The sequence below is a fragment of the Myotis daubentonii genome, chromosome 2 (assembly GCF_963259705.1).
Source record: "Myotis daubentonii chromosome 2, mMyoDau2.1, whole genome shotgun sequence".
Classification (NCBI taxonomy): Eukaryota; Metazoa; Chordata; class Mammalia; order Chiroptera; family Vespertilionidae; genus Myotis; species Myotis daubentonii.
The window spans coordinates 8,379,350-8,401,563 of record NC_081841.1 but is presented as its reverse complement, the minus strand read 5'-3'; the positions used below and the strand labels follow the sequence as shown (position 1 = coordinate 8,401,563).

Here is a 22,214-nt window from a genome sequence, read left to right as displayed (position 1 = left end):
AAGACGTGTAACTACGCACCTTCCCAGCCGTGGGAACCTCCGGGGCTGGCTCTCAGGGCAGGAGGTGTCCTGGTGAACCACTGCGTCTGGGGACAACATCCGGGAGCTGCTCCTGCACCACCCACATCTGAACAGGGACCCCCTCAAAGGGAAGTGCCCGAGTGTCACAGAGGCATCATGTTTGAACTGGGGAACTCACTCCCAAAGCGCCCGCCTGCTGTGTCCCCCTCCCACTCTGGGCTTCCCTGTTCTCCTGGTGGCTGAACCAGAGCAGTGTCAGCAGGCAGCCAAGGATGCTGCAGAGGGTCAGCTTCACGGAGCCAGGGAGGGAAGGAAACCCTGAGGGTGTGAGCAGAGCTTCCCCTCCGTCCCCAAGGAGACAGTAGCTCTCGGCGGTGGCTGTGGCTGCGGCTGCGGCAGCCCCTGGCTGGGGTGCTCTCTGGGTTCCGCTCGGCGGTAGAAGTCGTGTTGGCCCAGTTTTCTCCTCCATGGATTGTAGGAGATTCTAGGGCAGGGCCTGAGTCCCACCCAACTCCAACCCCCCCGAAGTCCATACACACAGTCCATGCATGTCTGAGTCCCAGTGCTGGGAGCCGGGGAAAGAAAGTAGAAGATGGCCCACCTCTGAGGGGCCGATGAGCCAACCATGCCCAGGGCGTGCCAGTCACTCTGCCCTCTGAAATCTTAAATGTCACCTTCTCAGAGAGGTCTTTCCCGAGCTCCTTAGGGAAGTGCAGTTTTGGGGGGAAGTGCAGTGATTAATAACCACCGACTACGTTTCCAAATTGTGCTGGGCACTATGAGGACATAAGAGCTACGATGTCTGGCATCCTGTAGCCTTTGAAATAGAATCCATTCCTTCCAGTCTGGCCCTGCCCATCTCCCCTCCTCCTGCTTCCCCCACACCGGACAACACCGCTGCTGAGCTGAAGTTCCTTGGCTCTCCAAGCTTGTCACGCCCCAGGGCCTTTGCACTTGCTGTCCTTGCTGCTGGATGTCCCCCAGGTGGCCACGTGGCTGTCAGACCTTCCTTCCAATGTCACTCCTCAGAGTTGTTCCTGCTCACCCAACCTAGTTACCCCACAAACCACCCATCACAGGTCCATTTTGTTGCCTGTACAGCACTTGGCATGGTCTGAAATCATCTCCATCATTTCGTTATTATAGAACCAATTTATTGGGGAATCTGGACTCAGTAGGCCCCAAGCCTAGACCATCTTACTTCTTCTAGTTGTTTCATTCTGCCACACTTGGCAGAGTCCCTCTTCTTGCTGGGCCCTCATGACAGGCTACTCTGAACCCATTTCGGGCACTTGTATTTGTTAAAGCTCAGATCAGGCCAGCTCGGAGCTCCAAAGCTTGGCTCGAAGCTCCTCTCCAGAAGTGGGGAAGGGAGCGGAGCGTCCTCTCTGGGGGCGCCTCCCCAGTGGGCGTGGCTGTTCCCCTGCTGTGGTCTCCCTGGAGATGGGGGTGCCTGGCTGTTTGGGGGCTGAGACTCCTGCGTGGCTGGCATTTCCCCGGGAGTGGACAGCTGCACCCCCAGCCCTGCCAGCAGGACAGCGCCTGACCTTCCCGGGGGAGCAGCTCCCTTTGCCCAGTGACTCCCTGCCCTGTGGCTCTTTATGAGGTGGGGTACCTGCTCTCCCTGCTGCTGGTGCAGGCTTCTCCCCACTGCAGCCCCCCAATTCCCAGGGCTGCATGCCAAGCTCCCCCAAGGACACCCTCACACCCTGTGCCTGCAGTTGGCACCAGGTTTCTGCAGCTCAGCGAGCATCCAGCTGGGGCACGAGGTGCCAGCCTCCTCTTGGCAGCAGCCTCTCTCAGGAGTCTCATGGGACCTCCTTTGTTGGGTTCTGGGGGTGGGGCAGGAGCGGGACTGGTACCCACTGCCCAGCACCATATCTACCCTCGCTCTCTCGTGACCTCAGTATTATACGAACAGGGAACAGCAAGGAGCGAGCGGCTGGGGCGTCTGGGGGCAGGGACAATTCTGCCACCTCCTAGCTGCCACAGGCACGGTGCCTGGCCCCAGCCTTCTGTGGGCTCTTTAGGGAGGGGGTTCCTTAGCATCCCTCTCTCCACAGCTGTGGTTCCCAGGAACCAATTCTGGGGCAACTGGAAGCGTCCCCCCAGGTCTCCTTGGGTTTCGGTAGGTCTTCCTTTCTGGAACACGTGACAGGAGACTGGCAGCGTGGCATGGCTGGTGCCTAGAAAAACGCCCGGCACAGTCGGCCCTCAGCTTTCTTCTGAGAGGATGACTCAGTAGGGAGATTGCTGTGGCTGCAGGGACTTCACGGAGAAGTGACCAGAAGAGGAAGGCGGACGGTGGGGGCTTGACGCGGGTGACACCGCGGGCTGATGTCTTTCACCCGTCATCTCACTGATCGCGATGACCTCGAAGGGCAGCCTAATCACCACCCTTTGCAGATGAAAGACCTCCACCTTCTCCAGGCCTGGCCATCTCGGGAGGAGGCAGAAGAAGGGGTGGGGCTGGGAGCTGGGCTCTGGCGTCCCTGTCCTGGCTCTGCCACTCCTTGGCTAAGTCACTGAGTTCTCTGGTTCATTTGGAAAGTGGGGTAAGACTCTGCTTAAAGATTAAATTAGCTAATACCTGTAATGCGCTGAGCTCATGTAGAGACAGGACAGGTCATCAACTAACCGGAGCCATTTCCATCACCATCATTGGGGCAAAACGGGTCTGTCTACCCCATAGCTGGCACCTCTGCCCCTTAGCTGGGGGCCTGGGGACTGAGGGTGAAAGGAGCTGAGACCCGCGGGGGAGGGTGATAGCCAGAGGCAGCCTTTGATGCCAAACCTCGGCCTGCAGCCTGATGCAAAGGCGACGAGGAACCGCGTGGGTCTTTAATCAGAGGAGTGAAAGCGGTGTTTTAGGAAGATTAATCTGGCAGCGGAGATGGCATGGAAAACAGTCGAGCTCAGGACAGAGAATTATGACTGCTGCCCAGCTCCGAGAGGCGGGTCATTAAAGGAAAGTGGCCTGGTTCTTGGCCCAGCGTTCCCGGCAGCTGGGCAGAGCTGGCCCTATGGAGGGGAGGCACCCAGGCCGGCCGGCAGAGGGCACTGTTCTGTCGGTGACAGCGGCCCCTGGACAGGGAACAGGCAGCAAAGCCCCGTGTGTTAGACTCAGGAGGGGGCCGGCCGGCAGCCCCTCAGCCCCCTGGCAAGTTCCACGCAGAGCATCTCAGCTGCAGCAAATTGTAAGCAATCCCGGCACAATGTGGGGCTGCTCTCGGGGGAAGGTGGGACCACCCACCCCCACAGTGCCAGCCCCCACAGGAGGCCCGCCAGGCCCCCGCCTGGCTCCCAGGCTGCTCTGGAACCAGCAGCCAAGTGCAAAATGGAACCAGGCCTGCCCTGGCCAAGAGCGGAAGGAGCTGCTGCTTGTACATTTTCTCCTTTTATTTGAAGCTGTCACAACAGGTGAAGTGCTGAGGCAAGTCCATCTTCTCTCGTCTTCCAAGGAGCCGGGCCACTGCTCACGCCCGCAGCACCCAGCCCTCACGCCAGCGCGTGGAAAACCTCCAGCTTCTCCCGGTACAGCTGGTGGAACTGCCGGGCCAGGCACTGGAAGGGGGCTTCGTAGTTTTCCATCTCCTTCTGTGGAGACAGGCGAGGAGGGTCGTGCTCTGTGTGGCATCAGAGCCGGCAGGCACTCTTCCTGCATGTCAGTGCCACACACACCTGCCTCATTTCGCCTCCACTCCACTGGGGGAGGCTCTACCAGAAGGAAACTGACACAGAGATTAAGTAACTCGCCCGAAGCCACACACTTGTCAGTGGCGGAGCTGGTTTGAACCTAGGCTGCGTCTACAGAACCCGGCCGCTCAGCCACTCACTCCACAAGACAGGGAGTTAAAGGACACTTCTTTGGCTTTGACCAAAAGGCCCCAGAGGCCACACAAAATAACAGACAGCAAGGACCCCACACCCTCAAGGGAAGGCAGACATGATAGGCCCTCCCACCTCCAGGTCAGGGCTGTGCTGTGGCATTTCCCTCCCGGAGGGCAGGTTTCAAGAGAAAGCCTGAGGCGGGGGCTTAGACCAGGGAAGAATGAAGGTGTGACAGGCTGGCTATTGTGGTGGCCAAGCCAGGGAGGGCTCAGTGGGACGGCAGCCCTGCTCCTCTGTCCACCTGAGTGCCGGGAGCCGGTCCATCCTTGCTGTTTCAAGGGACCTGGCATATATGGCATACTGTTCTTAATATGTTTGCTCACCTTCTTGGCGCTACGTGTTTTAACCAAGGTCACCTCTCCGAGAAAGGTTGTTTCCCCAGGTAGGGATTTTCCCCTGAAGTTAGGGAGGGAATAAAACCCCTTAACTAAGTGCCAGGCCGGTAATTAATCACTTTAACTATGAACAATCATGCTTCAGCTACATAATCTTTACTCCCTGGAATGGAGATAAGAAACGCCCTAACCTTTGGAATAGAGATTGATAGGATTGGAATCAACTGGTATAAATACAGATGTAACAAGACAACAGGACACAGAACTTAGAAGACAGAACCAAGAGACACAGAACCTAGACACAGAACCTACACAGAACCTAGAGACAGAAGAACTTCGCTGGAGAGAACATGGCAAAAGATCCTGGACAGAAACTGGCAACACAACCTAGAGACAGAACCTAGCGAGGAAACATGGCTACAGAACCTGGCTGGAGAACCTGGAGAACCTGGCTGGAAAACCTAGCAAGAGAACATGGACACAGAACCTGGCTGGAGATCCTAACCAGAACTTTGCTGGAGATCCTGACCAGAACTTGGCTAGAGATCCTGGCTAGGCTGCTGATCAACTGAACGCTGTCTCCGTGTCATTCCTTCTTCGCCGACTCCGTCCACACCTTTGGGGACCCCTGGACCTGCTGGGGTTGGACCCCAGCACCTGAGGCCGCAGCTGCCCTTCCCTGGACCAAGCAGGAGCACCAGCCTGGAGCTGTCTTAACAGGACTCTGCAGGGACCACTTCCAGGAGGGTGGGTCCCAACAGGAGCAGCCGGCCAGGAACCGCTAGAACCAGAGGCTGCAGGGGGCTGAGGAGGAGCCCAGCCTGAAGAGGTATCACCTGCCAGGAGGAGGCTGCAGGTGAGAGCTCCACTGGTGGGGGCAGGGAAGGCCCATCTCTTGAGCATCTGCTGAGACACCTGGCAAGTCCTGAGGGGCCACGGGAGGTGGCAGTAGAGTCCCCACCCCCCTCATTCCTCTCTCTCCCCTTTTCCTGCAGCTGCAGGCTGTGAGCTGAGCTGGGGAGAGTGCAGCGCAGAAACCCAGCAGGCGAGGGGGCGGGGGAGGTGCTGATGTTAGATCAAATCAGGAATTCTGACAGTCACCGAGGACTGGGCATCTTAGTAACTGAAATATTTTTGTGATTAACGGTGCCCAAAGGACTTTCTCTCACCCTCTGAGTGCACACACATATTTAAATTTTTTAAGTTAAATTTATTCAAACTAAAAACAAACAACTAGTTCACCCATTTCTCCCGCCTCTACCTCTGGCAACCACCAATCTGTTCTTGATATCTATAAGCTTGTTGGGTTTTTTTGTTGTTTGTTTTTTACCATTTCACATATTAGACCATACTGTATTTGTCTTTCTCTGACTTATTTCACTTAGTGTAATGCTCTCACGTTTCATCCATGTAGTTGCAAATGGCAGAACTGCCTTCTTTTTTTATGGCTGGATAATATCCCATTGCATGTACACTGAGTGGCCAGATTATCATGTACTTCATTGTACCCATCAGTACTTCATTGGCACTTTCAAAAATACTGAATATTGAAAACTTCCGAAGCAAATACTCTCAAGGTTTTATTATTATTATTATTTGCATGACTAATTCACATCATTGTACTGATGGGGTGGTCATAATAATCTGGCCAGTCATAATAATCTGGCCACACAGTGTATATGTACCACAATTTCTTTATCCATTCATCCATCGATGGATACTTAGGTGATTTCTACATCTTGGCTATTGTGAATAATGCTGCAATGAACACGGGGATGAAGATATCTTTTCGAGTTAGTGTTTTCCTTTTCTTTGAATAAATATCCAGAAGTGGGATTCCTGGAGCATATGGCAGTTCTATTTTTAATTTTTGAGGAAACTCCATATTGGTCGCCATAGTGGCTATACCTGTGTGCATCTTTTAAAATTTTTTTAAAGAAATAAGCAGGTAGAAGAAAGAACTCACAACTTTCAAGGCAGCAGCTCAGCTAAGAACACACGAGAACCAGTTTTCAAACAATCCCTGGCAGCTGACAAAAGTGCAGCCTCCATAAGAGGCAATGAACTATCCCCAATGAACGGCATAATTTCCAAACCAAAGAATGTTACAGAGTCACCAAGCTCAGGGTTTCAGAGACGGCAGCCTGGGCCGGGTGCAGTGGCCCAGCTGCTTTGTGCAGAGCCCCGCCGGAAACTCAGGCTCCCCAGTCCGAGAAGAGCAGCCTGTCTGCCCTGCCAGCTGGGTGACCGCGATGCACCGAGGAACCAGTTCTGGTGGAGAAAGTTACTTGGACTTTCTGGCAAAGGGAACCCCAGGTGGAGGAAATAAGCTGCCCAGAGGAGAGACAGAGGCGGCAGAAGTGCAGGGAGAGGGATCAGGAGGTGGCGGTTAGTAGCCGAGGAGCATGCGCACTAAGCTCATGACTGCTGAGGCCAGAGGCCGCACCCTCCAGTTGGACAAGAGAATTAACCGTTACACCTGCTGGGCACCTTTGGTTGTGCATAGCATAAACTCCTTGGCCACGCTAATGTCAAATAGAAAGGCTGGACCCCTATGTTACACCATTCACAAACATTAACTCAAAGTGGATTCAAAACCTGAACTTAAGACCTGAAACCATAAAACTCCCAGAAGAAAATATTGGGAAAAAGCTCCCTGACATCGATCTTGGCAATGATTTTATGGGAACGACACCAAAAGCAGAAGTTAAAGCAAAAATCAACAAGTAGGACTACATTAAAGTAAAAAGCTTCTGCAAGGCAAGAGAAACAATCAACAAAATGAAAAGGTAACCCACGGAAGGGGAGAAAATATTTGCAAACCACACATCTGAGAAGGGGTTAATATCCAAAATACATAACTCGGACAACCCAATAGCAAAACCACAAATAATCTGATAAAACATGGGCAAAAGACCTGAGTAAACATTTTTGCAAAGAAAATATTCAAATGGCCAACCGGCATATGAAAAGGTGCTCCACAGCACCAATCATCAGGGAGTGCAAATCGAAAGCACAGTGACTTAGCACCGCACGCCTGTTAGAAGGGCTCATCAGAAGGACAAGAAATAACAGTATTGTGGAGGATGTGGAGAAAAGGGGGCCCTTGTGCGCTGTTGGTGGGATTGCAAATCGGGGCAGTCACTGTGGAAATCAGCATTATGCTAAGTGAAAGATGCCACAGAAAGACAAATACCGTATGATCTCACATGTGTGTGGAATCTGAAAAAACAGACCTCACAGAAACAGAGCGCCGACTGGTGGTTGCCAGTGGCCGCGGGAGTGGGGGGTGAGCGTTATGGGTGCGGGTGGTCAAAGGGTATCCACTTGCAGTTTTAAGATGAGTACGCTTTGCCCCGGCCGGTGTGGCTCAGTGGATTGAGCGTTGTCCCAAGCACCAGGAGATCATGGGTTCTGTTCCTGGTCAGGGCACAGGCCCAGGTTGTGGGCTCAATGCTCAGTAGGGGGCGTGCAGGAGGCAGCCAATTGATGTTTCTCTCATATCTATGTTTCTGTCTCTCTCCCTTCCCCTTCCTCTCTCTCTAAAAAATCAATAAAAACATTAAAAAAAAGAAAGTTGAGTAAGTTCTGGGGAAGGGATTACAAATAACAAAAGAAAGGCAAGCAAACACGTAGGCCCCGCCGTCAGGTGTGCCAGACGATGGCGTTGCATTAAGCAGAGAGGAGACGGGCTTGGCGTCAAGACTTGCCTGTGCCTCAGAGTTCAGTTATATTTCCTGTTTATTTACAGCTTTTTTAACCGAGCTGCCTCAGGGGGAGACTAGTTAACTCGCACAGTTAACACCAAGTGCTTAACTGCAGCCTCTGCAAGCACAGTTTATACCCACCGTGTCCACAGTGCGGCATCAAACACCCGGGCAGAGTTTAAACCCACCGCCCGGTGGCCTCTGGTGTTCACTTTTGAGTTCCATCAAGAGTTCCGGGGAGTATGTGATATTGGGGTGAGGAGGCAGTTTCACAAATGGGAATGTTGGAAGGGGAACACTAAAATGTTGTTGGCTGCGGGCAGTACGGCTCACTGCTTTGCTCAAAGGCGCACTGCGTAAAACCGTCTACATAGGAAAAGCTCGCTACTTTGAGCTTCGTTAATTTAGCATTTGTGATGACTGGGCCGGAGGCAAGAGTGGCATTTATGTTTGTACCACCTAAGAATTAAAGGATTTAGCAGGTAATATAGTATAAATAAGATGCCTAGGGAAATATTTACATGTTAGAAAAGCTCGCGTGCACGGAGTGTTTGCTGAGCACCAGACTTGGTCTAAGTCAATGGTTCTCAACCTTGGCTGCACATTAGAATCACCTGGGAATCTTTTTAAAATCCTGATTTCTGGGCCTCATCCTCCAGAAATTCTGTTTCTTTGTTACTAATGTTGTGGCCTCACCCCATAACAAAGAAACAGAATTTCCGCAGGATGAGGCCCAGAAATCAGGATTTTAAGAAGATTCCCAGGTGATTCTAATGTGCAGCCAAGGTTGAGGACCACTGGTCTAAGTGTTCTATATTCACCATCTGACTCCATTCTCAGGCCTTCTACTCAACGTGGGGCATGGCTTATGATCCCACCTGACAGGGGAGGAGCCCAAGGCACTGACAGGTTAAGTGACATGCTGAGGACCCACGGCCAGTCCTGCACTCCCGTGGGAGCTCAGAGCACCTGCCTTCACTCGCTAAGCGCTCCTTAAGGAAGCACGCCTTGGCGGGGCGGACGTGGGGTGTTACAGCTCCCATCCACGTGCCACTGAGCAGCATCGTCTGCCAAGTTTCGTAGACGCAACAACAGGAGTGCCCGTGGCTTAAGTGCATTTTAAGTAAAAACAACCTCCAGGCTATTTATTCATTAGCCCACTGACTTTTGGGGCCAAAGAACTGGTCCAGGGGCCACATGGCCGGGGTGAGGTCCATGTTACCATCACTCTGTGCCAGGCCTACCAGTCAGCCCAGCAGCCCCGGCGAGGGGCGCTGCTGGCTCTGAAATGGACGCCTCTGGAGAAAAGTGCCAGCCACACAAGCACGTCCGATTGACACAACCTGGTCACACGCCTGCACCCAGTCACAGGAAGCGGGTTCACTAGCACCAAACAGCTAAATCCTGAAGTGTGTGTACGGAGGGTGCGGTGACAAATCACTCAGACTGTCTCCCTTCTGAGGGCTCCAGCTGACCCTACTGGGGGACAATCTGTGGCTTGGAGTCACCTGGGGGCTGCAGTAGGTGGGACAGGGAGCACTTATGGGAGCCAGACGCTAGGATCCCAATGCTGACTCTGCCCTCTACTAGTCACATGACCTTGGACGAGTCACTTCGCCTCCTCAACACGGAAGTAGGGGCTGAACGGGAACTATGAAGTAACGTCCCAGCGGCACGTAACTCACAAAACTTCGTGCAAACGTCAAGCATCGCTGTAACTGAACACAGTCGGCTTGTATTCTTCACTGATTGAGGTACAGCTTTCCCGGGGCTGGCTGGCTAAGCTGCTTTATTGAAATGCACGAGTGACTCTTGCTACACTGAGCAATGACCTTGGGCTGAGAATGTCAACACCAGTTCCTAATTGCCCCGTGCACGTGGTGGGGTAACAACTCGATGCACGTGAGGTCATGCAAACGCCCGCTTCCAGCAGAAGCCCACTCCCCGCCGGCTACCGAGCACGTGGACACTTACCACGGATGTTTCAAAACATTCCAGGCCTTGGCCCAGCGCCCACTCCTGGGCCTGCACCGCTTCCACTACTCGTCTGCTGACCAGGTCTGTCTTGTTGCCCACTAACACACCTGCTCAAAAGAAACAACCACAGCATCGCATTTCACTGGCAGCCCGGGGCAGCTGGAGGGAAAAGAGCAAGCGGATGGAGGCGCAAAAGATCGCTGAGAGGTGCCTGGTTCGAGGTGGTGAGCAAGACAGGGACCCTAAGATGTTGACCCTAAGGCCACAGCAGGGCGGGCTCTGCTTTTCACACACAGCTCCTGCTCGGCCCTTTTCCTAGACTCCTGTGTATCTGTCTGCCTTGTCCCCTTAAAGCTGCAAGTGCCCTGAAGGCGAGGGCCGAGTTTATGCATTTTCGATAAACTCCTAGCTCATGGAGCAAACTTTAAAAATGGTCATTAATACTAATCTAAGGCCTGGGCTCGGAGTCAGGGATTCGGCGGTAATTTAGTTCTGTCCCCAGCTGCATCCGCTGCAGCTAATTTCTGAGCCTGTCTCTGGAGATGGTTTTTCCTGGTCTGTAATGAGGAGGATTTGTTGATCTCACATGAGGATGAAAAATAAATTGATTTAAAGCATTCAGAAGTGACAGCCGGGCCTGCATGTTTACTTGTGCCCCGCACACAGGAGGCAATGAGTTCTTCCTGGGCTGGCTTTCCAGAAGTGACACCTCCCCTTCCCATCACAGCCCCTCCCCTTTGCTGCCGGAGTCTCCCCAACCCTGCATGGTGGGTGGGTGTCACCATGCCTGTTTTACAGACTCAGAGGTGTGTGCACCCTCAGACTCAAAGCCCAGGGCACCCCTCTGTCCACCCTCAGCCAGGTCTGCAGTGACCTGTGCTCGAGGGACAGAGGTGCTGCCGGCAAACCCGATGCCGCAGCTCCTACCTGGGAGGGAGGTGCCTGGCACCTGTGACCGCGCCTTCTCCAGCCACTTGCTGCAGTTGAGGAAGGACTGCTCATTGGTCACGTCGTAAACGAGGCACAGGACGTTGGGACTCTCCCACTGCAAGAGGGACAGGATGAGACATGTCAGGAGCAGTGAAAGTGACTTCTAGGCTGGCAGAAAATCTGGCCAATTTTCTGGGGAGGGACATGTGGATGAAGGGAAATGACAAACTGTAAAGGGGATGTGAGTCGGACAACTGAGCCACAGAAGAGAACAGTTTGCCCAGAGGAATGAATGGAGGGCTGGGCTCGTGGGCGGCTGGGAAAGGGGCGGTGGGGAAGGTGCAGCGACGAAGTCTAGGCGTGAGTTGATGTCAGTGCCAGGCTCTCTGGGCATCATTGTGAAACACCCAACCCTGCTGGGGTGGTCTCAGCGTCCCTGCTGTGCAGCTACGGTGAGGGTGACCGCCCTGCCCAGGTCAGATACGCCTCCAGCGCTAGAGCAGGACTGCAGCTTTCCTCTCCCGGGAGGCGCGTTCGCCTGCCACTGGCCTCAGGGACTCGTTCCCGCTCATCCTGACGGATGGCCCACTGTTGTGCAAGCTGGTGCGCCGGCTGCTCTGCAGGCCCACAGCGCATCCCTTCTTCCACCCGCCAGTCACCAGCGCGGGTTCACGTGCGCCTCCTTCCTCAGGGCTGCCTTTCCAAAACGCTTCTCCTGCAGACACCGCCCTCATCCAGCCAGACACCGCAGGGTCCTGAACTGGGGCTGCGCTCTCAGGACGCTCACCTTCTGGGGCTGCTCAGATCCGGGCACCCTGCTGCTGGGCACAGGGCGGTAGGACTGCCCTGCTCAGCCTGTGATGCATGTGACTGTGGCCACACCCTGGTCCCTGGGGACCCCCACCTTGCGCAGGGAAAGCCTGGTTTGTTTCTGGGGTGTTGGAACCGCCCAGGGTGTGAGGGAGAATCCTTTTCCCTCCAGTTTTCCTTGGAAGGTCAGCCCAGAGTCGCCCTGGAGGGCTCACCTCCCTACCCAAAGGCCTAAAGGATGGGGAGCACTACACCGATGATTCCCTCACACCTTCACTCCACAGACTAACTCAGGAACTCGATTAAGCCCCCTCCCCCATGAGCATGCAGGGGACACCTTCTCCCTCCAGGCCTCAGCCAGGGGCCCAGGGCAGTCCCGGGATCGAGCTGGAGCAGGGAGCTGGAGTCGGGGTGTGCGCTGCTCCTGGCCCTAACCTCCAGGCACGTCCTCCCTCTGCCGGGGAAGCGCAGCACCCAGCGCCAGGCTGTGCACACAGTAGGTAGGCATGTGATGAGCATGAACTGATGCGTGAAGCCAGTCCTGTGTGAACTTACCATCATTAGATCTGTTTTGCTTAGACAATAACCCCAAAGGGGCAGGAAACAGTTTCTATTAAAATGTAGCCGTTCTTGGGAAGGCAGCGAGGGCTCTGGGGAGTGTAACCCATCTAATTAGCTCGCTGGCCCAGATCCGCAGAGCTGCTACCTGGGAAGAAACAGCAGGCTGGATCTGGGAGGATGGCTGGATGCGCACGGGGAGCCCTGGGCAGCGGGGCACGTCCCAGGCTGAGCCCATGGGGCCAGGGTGTGGGCCCGGAAGGTGAGCCTCAGGCTGGGGCCTCTGGGGCACCCCTTCCCAACCCCCCCAGGGGAAGGAATGTGTGCTCCTGTTCTGGGAGGCTGAGGAGGAGAGCTGAGGGGCCACCATCAGGAGGCAGCTGCTCCAAAGGAAGGCCCCGGAGTGGGCGGCTCGAGGACTGAGCCACACAGCTCGGGCGCATCTGGGACCGGCCTCTCAGAGCTGGGGGGAGGCACGTGCACGAGCCACCCCTCCTTGCCAGGAGGCCACAGGTCCCGAGGCTGGGAGCAGTGCCCCTTACAGAATTTCCCACGATAGCTTCTCTCAGCAGCCAGAGTGCATGATGTTTCTGGGAGAGGGTTGTAAGGGGGGACCTGGGGCGGGAGGTGGTGTTAGGAAATGAAACTGCAGGATACTTGCCAATTTATCCAGCATTTCCGAAAACAGCTCCTTGCCGGCGGAGTCAAAAATGAAGAGCTCCTAGAATCAAGAAGGCGCGTCCCAAGGGTGTCTACACATGGGCGGGAGTGGGCTGGGGAGGGGGCACTGGCTGCAAGCCAGCGGCACTGCCCTCACCTCAGTGCTGACCTGGCTTCGGGGTGAGGGGCACGCACAGGTGCACACACACTCGTAGAGGCTGCACCCCCCGCCCTGGGGCACGAGGACGGCGATGGGAAGAGGAACAGCCCCCAGAACCCGCGAGGCGGCCGGTTTCCCACACACCAGCGCTTTCTGCGCGGCTCACCTTTGCTAACCCCAAGTGCAGAGCCACCAGGAACAAGCTGACTCCCCACCTGGCAGAACAGAATGCTAAACAGGCTGACAAGTGCTCTGCCTTCCAAAAGGTCATTGTGCACTTTGTTAACCAAATTGATTTTCAAATCTTAAAACCATTCTTTCTAAAGGAGGTCACTGAGCAGGCCTGGGAAGGCGCGGAAAGTAGGACAGTCTGTCATCCCTCCGATGGCTCAGGTGTGGTTCTGACGAGGACACAGGCTGACCCCGTCCACACCTCAGCCAGCCTATGGGAGACCCCTCCCCAACGCTGTTGCCAGAAAGTCCCTCTAAACTCTCCCCTTCAGCTCCCTCGGGCACTGGAAACGCCCGGCTGGCTTCCGACCCCTGCGCACACTGTCCGAATATCAGAGCTGTAATCGGAGCTGTACGTCGCTGACCTGTGCACTTCCCACTGTATTAGGGGCAGTTAAAATGGTTTTGGCTCATGGACCTCTTTAAGAATCTGGTGATTCTTAAACCTTCTCCCCAGGGAAGCACAAATAGGATCTTGCAATTCACTTTTAGGTGTGGATTCCCATAGAGGGAGGCAGGCTGAGAATCTTGATAGGTAAGTTGTGAGCCAAGGCCCATATTTGTCTTACTTCCTCTCCCTAGAATGCTTCCCTGCCCCGCAGTGCTGTCCCCAAACGCTCAACAAGTCCAGGCCAAGTCCTTGCACCGTCTCTCACAGGGAGGATGACGGTGACCCGGGGACCCTGGGCACTGAGCTCCCCCGGGGGGAGGACACCACTCACCACACTGTCCCCTGTGTCAGGAACTGGCAGCGTCTTCACCACCAAGTCTACCCCGGTTGTCTGCCGAGGAAAACCAAGAACACGTGTGTCAGGGGCCCAAGGGGCGTGTTTCAGGAGGTCACGACAAGCACCCACGCCAGGAGACATCCCCAGCGTGGTGTTTGTGCCCCGCACGCCCTGGTGGTGCAGAGTCACAGAGGACCAGCGAGGCTTGTCCCGCTCCCTGCCCCGGAGGAGCTGTGCGTGGTGAGGTGACCACCGGCTCAGGGTATCTCCCAGTGCCCGCAGGCCTCAGCCGGCCGACAGCCCCCGCGCCTCACCAGCGTGTAGTTCTTCTGGAAGTGGGCTCCGTCGCTGCGGAAGATCTGCGCCAGGGCGGTCTTGCCCACTGCGGGGTCCCCTGTGCGGACAGAGCACACGAAAAGCCTCACTGCCATTGTGACCGGACCGAGGGCTTCCCACTCCAGAGCGCTGGCCCACACACCCCAACTGCACTGAGTTTTCGGAGAAAATGTACTCGATTCTCCTGGGAACTCGCTCTGAGGTCGCTGGCGGGGCCATGGGTCCATGAGACCAATCTCCCAAACCCACGATGGCCAGTCACGTTTCCTCAAGGCTAGCCCCTCGTCTGAAAGAATTGACCCAGAACTGACACTCTTCCCGGGAACATACCCTGTGGGAAAACCTGTCACTTTCAAACTGGAATTTACTTTGAAGTCTTGAGGGTAAACAGGTGTGGCCAGGCCCAGGCTGACAGGCTCAGCTGACTAAACCCATCTGAGCTTAGGGCAGTGGTTCTCAACCTTGGCTGCACATTAGAATCACCTGGGAATCTTTTAAAATCCTGATTTCTGGGCCTCATCCTGTGGAAATTCTGTCTCTTTGTTATGGGGCGGGGCCACAACATGAGTAACAAAGAAACAGAATTTCCGGAGGATGAGGCCCAGAAATCAGGATTTTAAAAAGATTCCCAGGTGATTCTAATGTGCAGCCAAAGTTGAGAACCACTGGCTTAGAGCATCCAGAGTCAGGACCCTGCATCGTTTGTGTGTGTGTGTGTGGGGGGGGGGGGAGTTGAGAGTTCCTGCATTTATGAAAAACAAAACGATGCCACCTTGAAGTCCATTTCCAGGTGATACTGCCCCTCCACCTGGGTGTGCCCATCTGTGACCGCTGGGGTCTGTCTTCCCAGGGCCAAGTCTGTCTGCAGCAGCAGCTGTCTCCTCCAGGCTCGCCTCACCCAGGGGGTTCATCTCCCCGGCCTGCCTTTGTGGGTCAATAACCCCATAAACTGGTTCCTCAAAACTAAAGGTATATGTCACAGTCTCAGGCTGAGATCTGGACTTCTCGTAAGAATGTTGGGGGCAAGTTCATCTGGAGTTCCTCCTGTGCCCCTAAGGGTGCTGGCGGCAGGCCGTGCCCATCCTTGATTGCCCTGTGTCCTCCCCACCTTCCCACCGATGGCTCTGCCCGGCCTCCTTTGATGCCACGCTGTTTCCATCCGCAACACCGTCTCCACCGTGAGCCTCACACTGAGTCTCCACCCCTGCCCAGCCCCGACAGGACTCGCGTCCCTGACTTGCATCCTTGGGTGCCATCTCTTCACCTTCGCTTCCTATTTTACAGCGGCTTCAATGCTTTTCTTGACTTGATTTCCCCATAGCCTTCCGCTCTGTTCACTTTCCTTTTTAACAAACTTTAAATCATCTTTTATTTTTCAATTCCAGTTGGCATACAGCATCGTATTAGTTTCAGTGACGAGACATATAACTTACCAAGTGATCACCCTGAGAAGCCTCGTGCCCATCTGGCACCATACAGCTATCTGTTCACCTCTCCGTTTGGACTTTTCTCATCTATAATTTTCTCTGTGAGAGAATGACTTGACTATTCATGGCATTTCATTTCATGTTAATTCCTCCGGGTTTGGGTGAGCTATCCGGGTCTTGCTTTCCTATTGGCCACCACCTCTTACAAGGAAACCAACACCTTTGAGCCTCCCTCCTGAGCCCATTCATACAATCTCAGTCATGACGCCCTCCCCCCTCATCACTACCCTCATCTGACAGATGTAGAGACCGAGGCCCAGAGAAGCTGAGTAACCGCCCTAGGATTCCAGCACCGTGTTCTCTGGGCCAGACCCTCTGCCCTCCTTGAGCCCAGGGAGCCTTCTGACCGTTTTGACACGGCCCCCGGGCCCTCATCACAGCAGCCTTCCAGGACACTACACTGGGCGACCACAGGCTGGAGTCACCGGCACCCCTCCACCTCCCGCCCCGCCCGAGAGCAGAGAGCACATCAATCTCCCTGCGTTTGGACTGCATCCACCCTCCCCACTCCATTTGGGCTTCTGAATCCAGTTGGAAATTGGCTCATCCGCTTGTGAAATTCCCCACAGATTTGTCTGGTTAATTTCACATTTCTTTCTTCCGCCTGCCAGTCAGTCACCCACACTCATGGGAACCCTCCTGTGTCGGCTGAGGAGGGATCTGAGCACAGCGAGGAGAAAGAACGATAAACACGTTTGCAGAGCAACAAGATGACAAGTGCAAATTCAAACAGCACAAGCTGAGAAGCCGCGTGTCTGGGGCGCAGCGAGGAAAGAAAGAGCGAGTGGTTTCATTCGTGGGCAGACTTCCCAGGGGCGAGGCTGAGCCGGGGCTGATGGCAGGGAGGGGCACTCTTGACGGAGGGGGTGACATCTGCAAAGGCACAATGCAGGGGTGACCTCCGAATCGCCAAGCCCAGTGGTTTCTTCTCAGTCCTCAAGCTCCTCGCCCTCTGGCCTGGTGGCCCTGGTGACCCTGCACCGGCCTGGTTCTCCCGCCCCCCAGACGTGGGCACCCCGTGGGTCTGTCCTTGGCCCTCTGCCCCCGTCTACTCTGTCTCCTTTACTCGCTACCTTGACTGCGCCTCGTGAGGAATGACGGGCCTTCACTCAATCCCGGCTCATCTACTGCGAGGGTCAGGTTGTGTCCCCGGGCCCTGAGCTGTCTCACCCCCTATCTCGCTGGTTCTGTTCATGGTGTCACCATTCTCTGTCACTGCCCCCAGACTCCACCCAGTCACCTCTGACTCTCCTGCTTCCTCCCACGCTCAACCCCCCTCCTCTTCATCCCAGCCACACGACCTGGGTTGTCCCTGCTGGCTGCCCCGTTACCCCACACCTGGGCTGGTCGCAGCCCTCGCCCACCTATCCGGGCCCCGCCCTGTGATGCTGGGGCCGGGACAATGCAAACTCGGCTCTGCCAAGGAGAGTTCTAGAGAGAGACGGGAAGGTGGTGGGGGAGCAGGACTTGCTCCTTGCATCTGCTCGTCGTTTCTCTTAGCAGCAGCCTGGCCATGGCCTTCACCCCAGCGGCACGTTAGCTGCTGCCTCCAGGTTTATTACACCAGGGGCCCCTTCTCAGAGGTCGCCTCTCAGCTCCCCAGGGTCCTCCGAGCTTCGAGGTCCTGAGGACCCCCTCTTCCCTGTTCCCCAGCCCTGGGGCGAGGCTCCTGCAGTGACTCTGCTGCCCTGCTGTCCCCTTTCATCATCCAGGTCCTCCGTGATGGATTAATGTCCCCATGACACCCTCACACCGGAACACCTAGAGCAGGCCTGTGCCTGCCTGGACCCTGACCCCAGTAGCACCGTGGTGCCAGGATGGTCTGAAATAGACTGGGTCGTGTCCCGGATGGTGGGCAGTGGGTCCCAGTGATCGGTGCCATGGGTGGCCTCCCACGCTGGTGCCCAAGTCCCTGCGGCACCACCGAGTGGGCAGCCTCCTCAGAGGTCTGCTCCTGCTCCGTGGGGTTCTGCTTCAGGCTTCTGGCAACCCCGCCTCTCTCTCCTGGTTCTGTGTCATCTCAGTTTTCCTCTTGTTTTTTTCAGGTCTTCAACACCTGCTGAAACAATTCTCTGTTGAAATGCCTAATGTGGTTTCTGTTTTCTTGACTGGTCTTGCCTGAAGACACTTCCCAACGGGCCCTCTCTCCTTTCTGTCTTGTCCCTGCTCCCACCCACCCCGAGCTCGGCGTCAGTTGATGTACCATCATCACCTAACCTTCCATCCTGCTGCTCTCCCACGAAGCCCACCAAGGCCCCCCCTCCCCCTCCTCCCCCGCCAACCCCTGCCCCCTCCCACTCGCCCTCCAACTATCCCTTTCACAAGGCCTTGGCTCTGGGCTCTATTCTCTCTGTGTATAAATGCAGTAGCTAATATGTATATGTTTCTTTTTAAATGCAGTAACATTGTTAATAACATTTTGTAAGTTTCAGGTGCACCTTATAATTCGGTATCTGTATATTAGTACTTGTTCTCCTGATCTCTGAAAATCCCTCGAATACAACCTTCCGGGTCTCCCTAATCCAAGTCCAAATCCTGCCCATTCTCTGCCAGGCCAAGCTCAGTGTCCTCCCTGCACAGCCTCCAAAGGTCATCTCTCCCGCCTTTGTCTGTGTCTGTGTGGCTAATGTGCTCACTGCAGCCAGCATGAGACCCGATGTCAGAACAGCCGGCCAGTGAGGCACTATTATCATCCCTACTCCCTCCAGCTCCATCATTACCAGCTGTGTGTCTGTGGGTCAGTAATCTCTCTGGGCCTCAGTTGTACCATCTGCAAAATGGGGATAATAGAACCTATTTCACAGAATTGTTATGAGGATTTAATGAGTTCATATGTACAGTGCCTGATGTATGTTGAATAACAGTTAAGTGATTTTTTAAGTAAATAACATGGAGATAAATGTCAAGTGCTGTTTGCCCTCCTGAGCTGAGCCAGCACAATAGCAGCTGTGCCTTGAGGTATTTCTCTGGTGTCTGGCACACAGAGGGCATTCCGTTCTGTGTGCTGCACGGCAAGTTATCATGTACATATCAGTGCTTCCTGGAGTGCAGGGGCTGGCCTGACTCATCCTTGTATTCCCACCACACCTTGCATGGTGACTTACATGTAGTAGGTGCTCAGTAAAAATCTGTTGAATGAATAAGCACTTGAATTGTGAGAGAAAAAAGGCAGATTAATTGGAACAGTAGGCCTGTGGGGGTAAAGAGAAAGGAAAACTGAGAGGGGGCATGTGTCAGGTGGGGTGGTGTGGAGCTGATTCGCTGTACTGAGGTCTCTCTCTGGTCCCGGGAAACTTCCAAGAGGAGATACCCTGAAGGCTTTGAAAGGGGGCTGCAGATTGAGAGCTGGGTTGGAGTTGAGGAATCACTCAGACATGGGTGAAATCAGGTGCAACAGTACCTGAGGGAGGGGGTGTAAAGAAAGGTAAAGCCTCTAGAATCTAGACTTGAAGAAAGTATAGCTCGGGGCTAAGAACAAGCCCTGGAAATCAGTCACCTGGGACTAGCTCCCAGCTCGGCCACATCCAGCTGTGTGACCCACGGCAAGTGTCTTAACCTCTCTGGGCCTCGGCTGCCCCATCTGTAAAGGACGATGATGACAATACTGACCTCATAGAGTTGGGTGAGGACTGAGATGACTGTGGTGAGATCTAGCACAATGCTGGCACATGGAAAGTGCTCAGTAAGTTAGCTCCCTGGTGGAAGTTGAATGAAAAAGGAAAAAAAAACAGTCGGAGAGAGAAGCCCATTAAAAAAAAAAAAAATCTAACGTCAGAAAATAAAAACACTCCCACCTTATCCATGAGGAAACTGAGGCTCGGAGAAGTGCTTTGTCCAAGCGGACTCAGCCAATGGAGGCACAGCCAGATTTATTTTTGTTGCTCAATACTGCCTCCCCTGGCGCTCTGGAACCCCAGCCCTCTCTTGAGAACCATTAATTTCTTTAGCTTCAGTGTGATTTGAGTTACGGTTGTCAGTCATCTTTGTGTGTGACTCTTATTTCCAAATTAGAAAAGTCATCAAAGATATCATCTATTTCAGTCTGCAAGAGTTGAGTCAAAGAAAATAAAAAAGAACCTCTTTTTTTTTTTCCTAGCAATCATCGCGCCTCAGGTAAACCTCAATGGTTACGATGCTGCCACTGTGCAAAGCTTATTTTTCCTTTTTATTATTTCTCACTGCTGCTTTCCTGAGCTGTTCCAGGAACCCTGGAAAGGTCACAGGTTTCAAGAGGAACATGGGTTAAGAGTTTTGGAGCTGAAATCCTACCTATGACCCCCCAAGGTCACTAGGGGTGACCTTGCCTCTTAGTGCCTCAGTAAGGTCAGAGCAATCTGGCCCCTACCCCAGGGTGCCACTGTGAGGATGAAACGAAACACGTGTGCCTGGCAGGCAGGCAGGACTCAGGAAAGCACATGTGTGTTCTGTGGTCCCAGGGCTATAATCCTGGCAAATGCTTTTCTAAATGTCCAGCCTGATACAAAGAGAGCACCACAAATGGGAACGCCACATATTCATCCATTCCACCAATATTCACCGAGGGCCTACCGGGCTCCAGGCGTTGTTTGGGGTGCTTGGGATGCATCAGTCAACACAACCAATATGCTTGCCTTTGGGGGATTCAACACTATGTCCCCCTGAGTGGGGGGCGGCACAGTAACTTTAAAAACAACACACATGCGCTTTTTGCAAACTCTGGTCAATTGTAAGCTACTACAGTTGTCTAATCCCTGTTATCAGAGGGGGCGGGGTGAGGAAAAGATCCCATGAGAAACCCTACCAAAGTCACTATGCCTAACTTTGGGGTTCAGCACGTGGGTTAGTTGGTGTGCTTAGCCTGATGTAAGGGATCTTTGCCCCCTCAGTAGAGCTCAAGCTGGTGACGGTGGTCTCAGAGTATGACAGGGGGCGGAAGTCAGCCGGAGGTGCCTTGTGCTCTGGAAGAGGATTCTTCCAGGCTAATGGAATTTACACCACCAGCAACTGCATGAGCTCGCCTCTGGGAGAGAGAAAGGGAAAGAGGGTGGGCAACTTGCTGAACAAAAGCTCTCGGTAACTTAGGAGGTCTCTGGACTCCGGACACTGTAAATGTCACTCACCTGCCAGAATGCATTTGGCTGCCAGCTTCACCATGGTAACCAACCACCTCCACGGGCCAGACCGGGGAAGAGTGGAGACTAGAGGCGTTGGGGCCTGTGGCCGCGGTGGGGACGGGAAAGCTGGGCCCCGGACCCTCTGGGCTGCACAGGGAGGGGCGGCTACCGGCGCTGGGGTTGGGGCGGGGGCGCACGGGAGCTCCAGAGGGGACCCGCTCAAGGCCTCAGTAGGCCGCCTGGAAGGTGCCAGCGAGGTGGCACGGCTCCCATTCGCGGCCCGGCCCCCGCCAGATGGGGACCATCAGGAAGCGTGACCCCGAAACCCTGGGCCCTAAGCACCGCGCCGGACGCGCTGGCCAGGCAACCGCCGGCCCCGCCCTCTCCGCTTTCTCGCTGGCCCTCGATTGGCTGCCACCAAAAACTCCCACCCGAAGGATTTCGGAGACCAGTGGGAGGAGAGGGCGGGACTAAGATCTTTCTTGCAAGACAATTCGTAGTAGTGGCTGCTCTTCAAGCTTATACCGCTTGACTAATGGTTGCAGGAGATGTCAATCATTTCCACCTCCCGCCTCTCCGCGCTGCCGGAAAGTTCTTGGAAAAGCAGCTCCCACGTCTTGAAGCGGGAGCTGTGATTAAAGAAGCTTTCTGATTGGCGGGAGGGTGACCTGGTCCATCTTCGGGAGGAACGGGGATTCTCCGTATCCCCTGCGCTCCTGGACGTGGACTCGCCCGCTCGGGGCTCGCGGAGAGCGCGGAAGGCTGGAGCGGCGCCTGCGCAGTAAGTAGACGAGGCCGCGGTTGCCGAAGCGGAGCTTAGGGCGAGTGTGAAATCCCAGCGGTTCTTGTCGCTCCCCAGGTCCCTAGGTTCCGGGAGCGCGGCCGCGAGGTGCATTTGGAAATCCAGTCCTTGCCCCGCATCCTACGGGGAAATCTTATTTTTAAAGCCCAGGGATGATATGCGCATTAAACTCCCAAATATGGAAGTGTTTAGAGTGGTGTCAGTGAATTTGTTTAAATGTTTAAAGGGGTGTCAGAGAATAAGTGAATTTTGATTGGGGGGCAGCGGGGGGCGGGTGATGGCACTGAGGAATTTTAAGTACCTGTCCCTGAGCCCATTTCCGTGTGTAAAATGAAGAACGTATCACACCGCATATTGAATGAAGCAAGCATCCAGGACACTGGTCACCCAGGGAGGTCCCACTTGCTCTGGTTAGGAAACCCAAACGGAAATCACTGCCATCTCCCCTGAGCCTCTTTCGGCGTCTTCAAAGCTGGGCTGGCGGAACC

The 22,214-nt window shown here is 54.6% G+C and overlaps 1 protein-coding gene and 1 pseudogene across 4 annotated transcripts; both read right to left on the bottom strand.

Annotated features, from left to right (window-relative positions):
• Nucleotides 1-3,187: 3,187 nt before the first annotated feature.
• Nucleotides 3,188-21,314, bottom strand: IFT27 (intraflagellar transport 27). Of its 4 annotated transcripts, XM_059681656.1 has the most exons (7): nucleotides 20,931-21,314; nucleotides 14,323-14,402; nucleotides 14,003-14,062; nucleotides 12,891-12,950; nucleotides 10,859-10,976; nucleotides 9,929-10,038; nucleotides 3,403-3,618 (listed from the first exon to the last, which is right to left on the bottom strand). In XM_059681656.1, exons 1-7 carry the CDS (start codon nucleotides 20,962-20,964, stop codon nucleotides 3,520-3,522), a joined length of 561 nt encoding a protein of 186 aa, XP_059537639.1. In that variant the 5' UTR covers nucleotides 20,965-21,314; the 3' UTR covers nucleotides 3,403-3,519. The 4 variants fall into 4 exon arrangements, with proteins under 4 accessions (XP_059537637.1, XP_059537638.1, XP_059537639.1 ...); XM_059681654.1 differs by lacking the exon at nucleotides 9,929-10,038 and having other exon boundaries at nucleotides 3,188-3,618; XM_059681657.1 differs by lacking the exon at nucleotides 12,891-12,950.
• Nucleotides 19,813-19,984, bottom strand: LOC132228844 (U4 spliceosomal RNA; annotated as a pseudogene).
• Nucleotides 21,315-22,214: the final 900 nt, after the last annotated feature.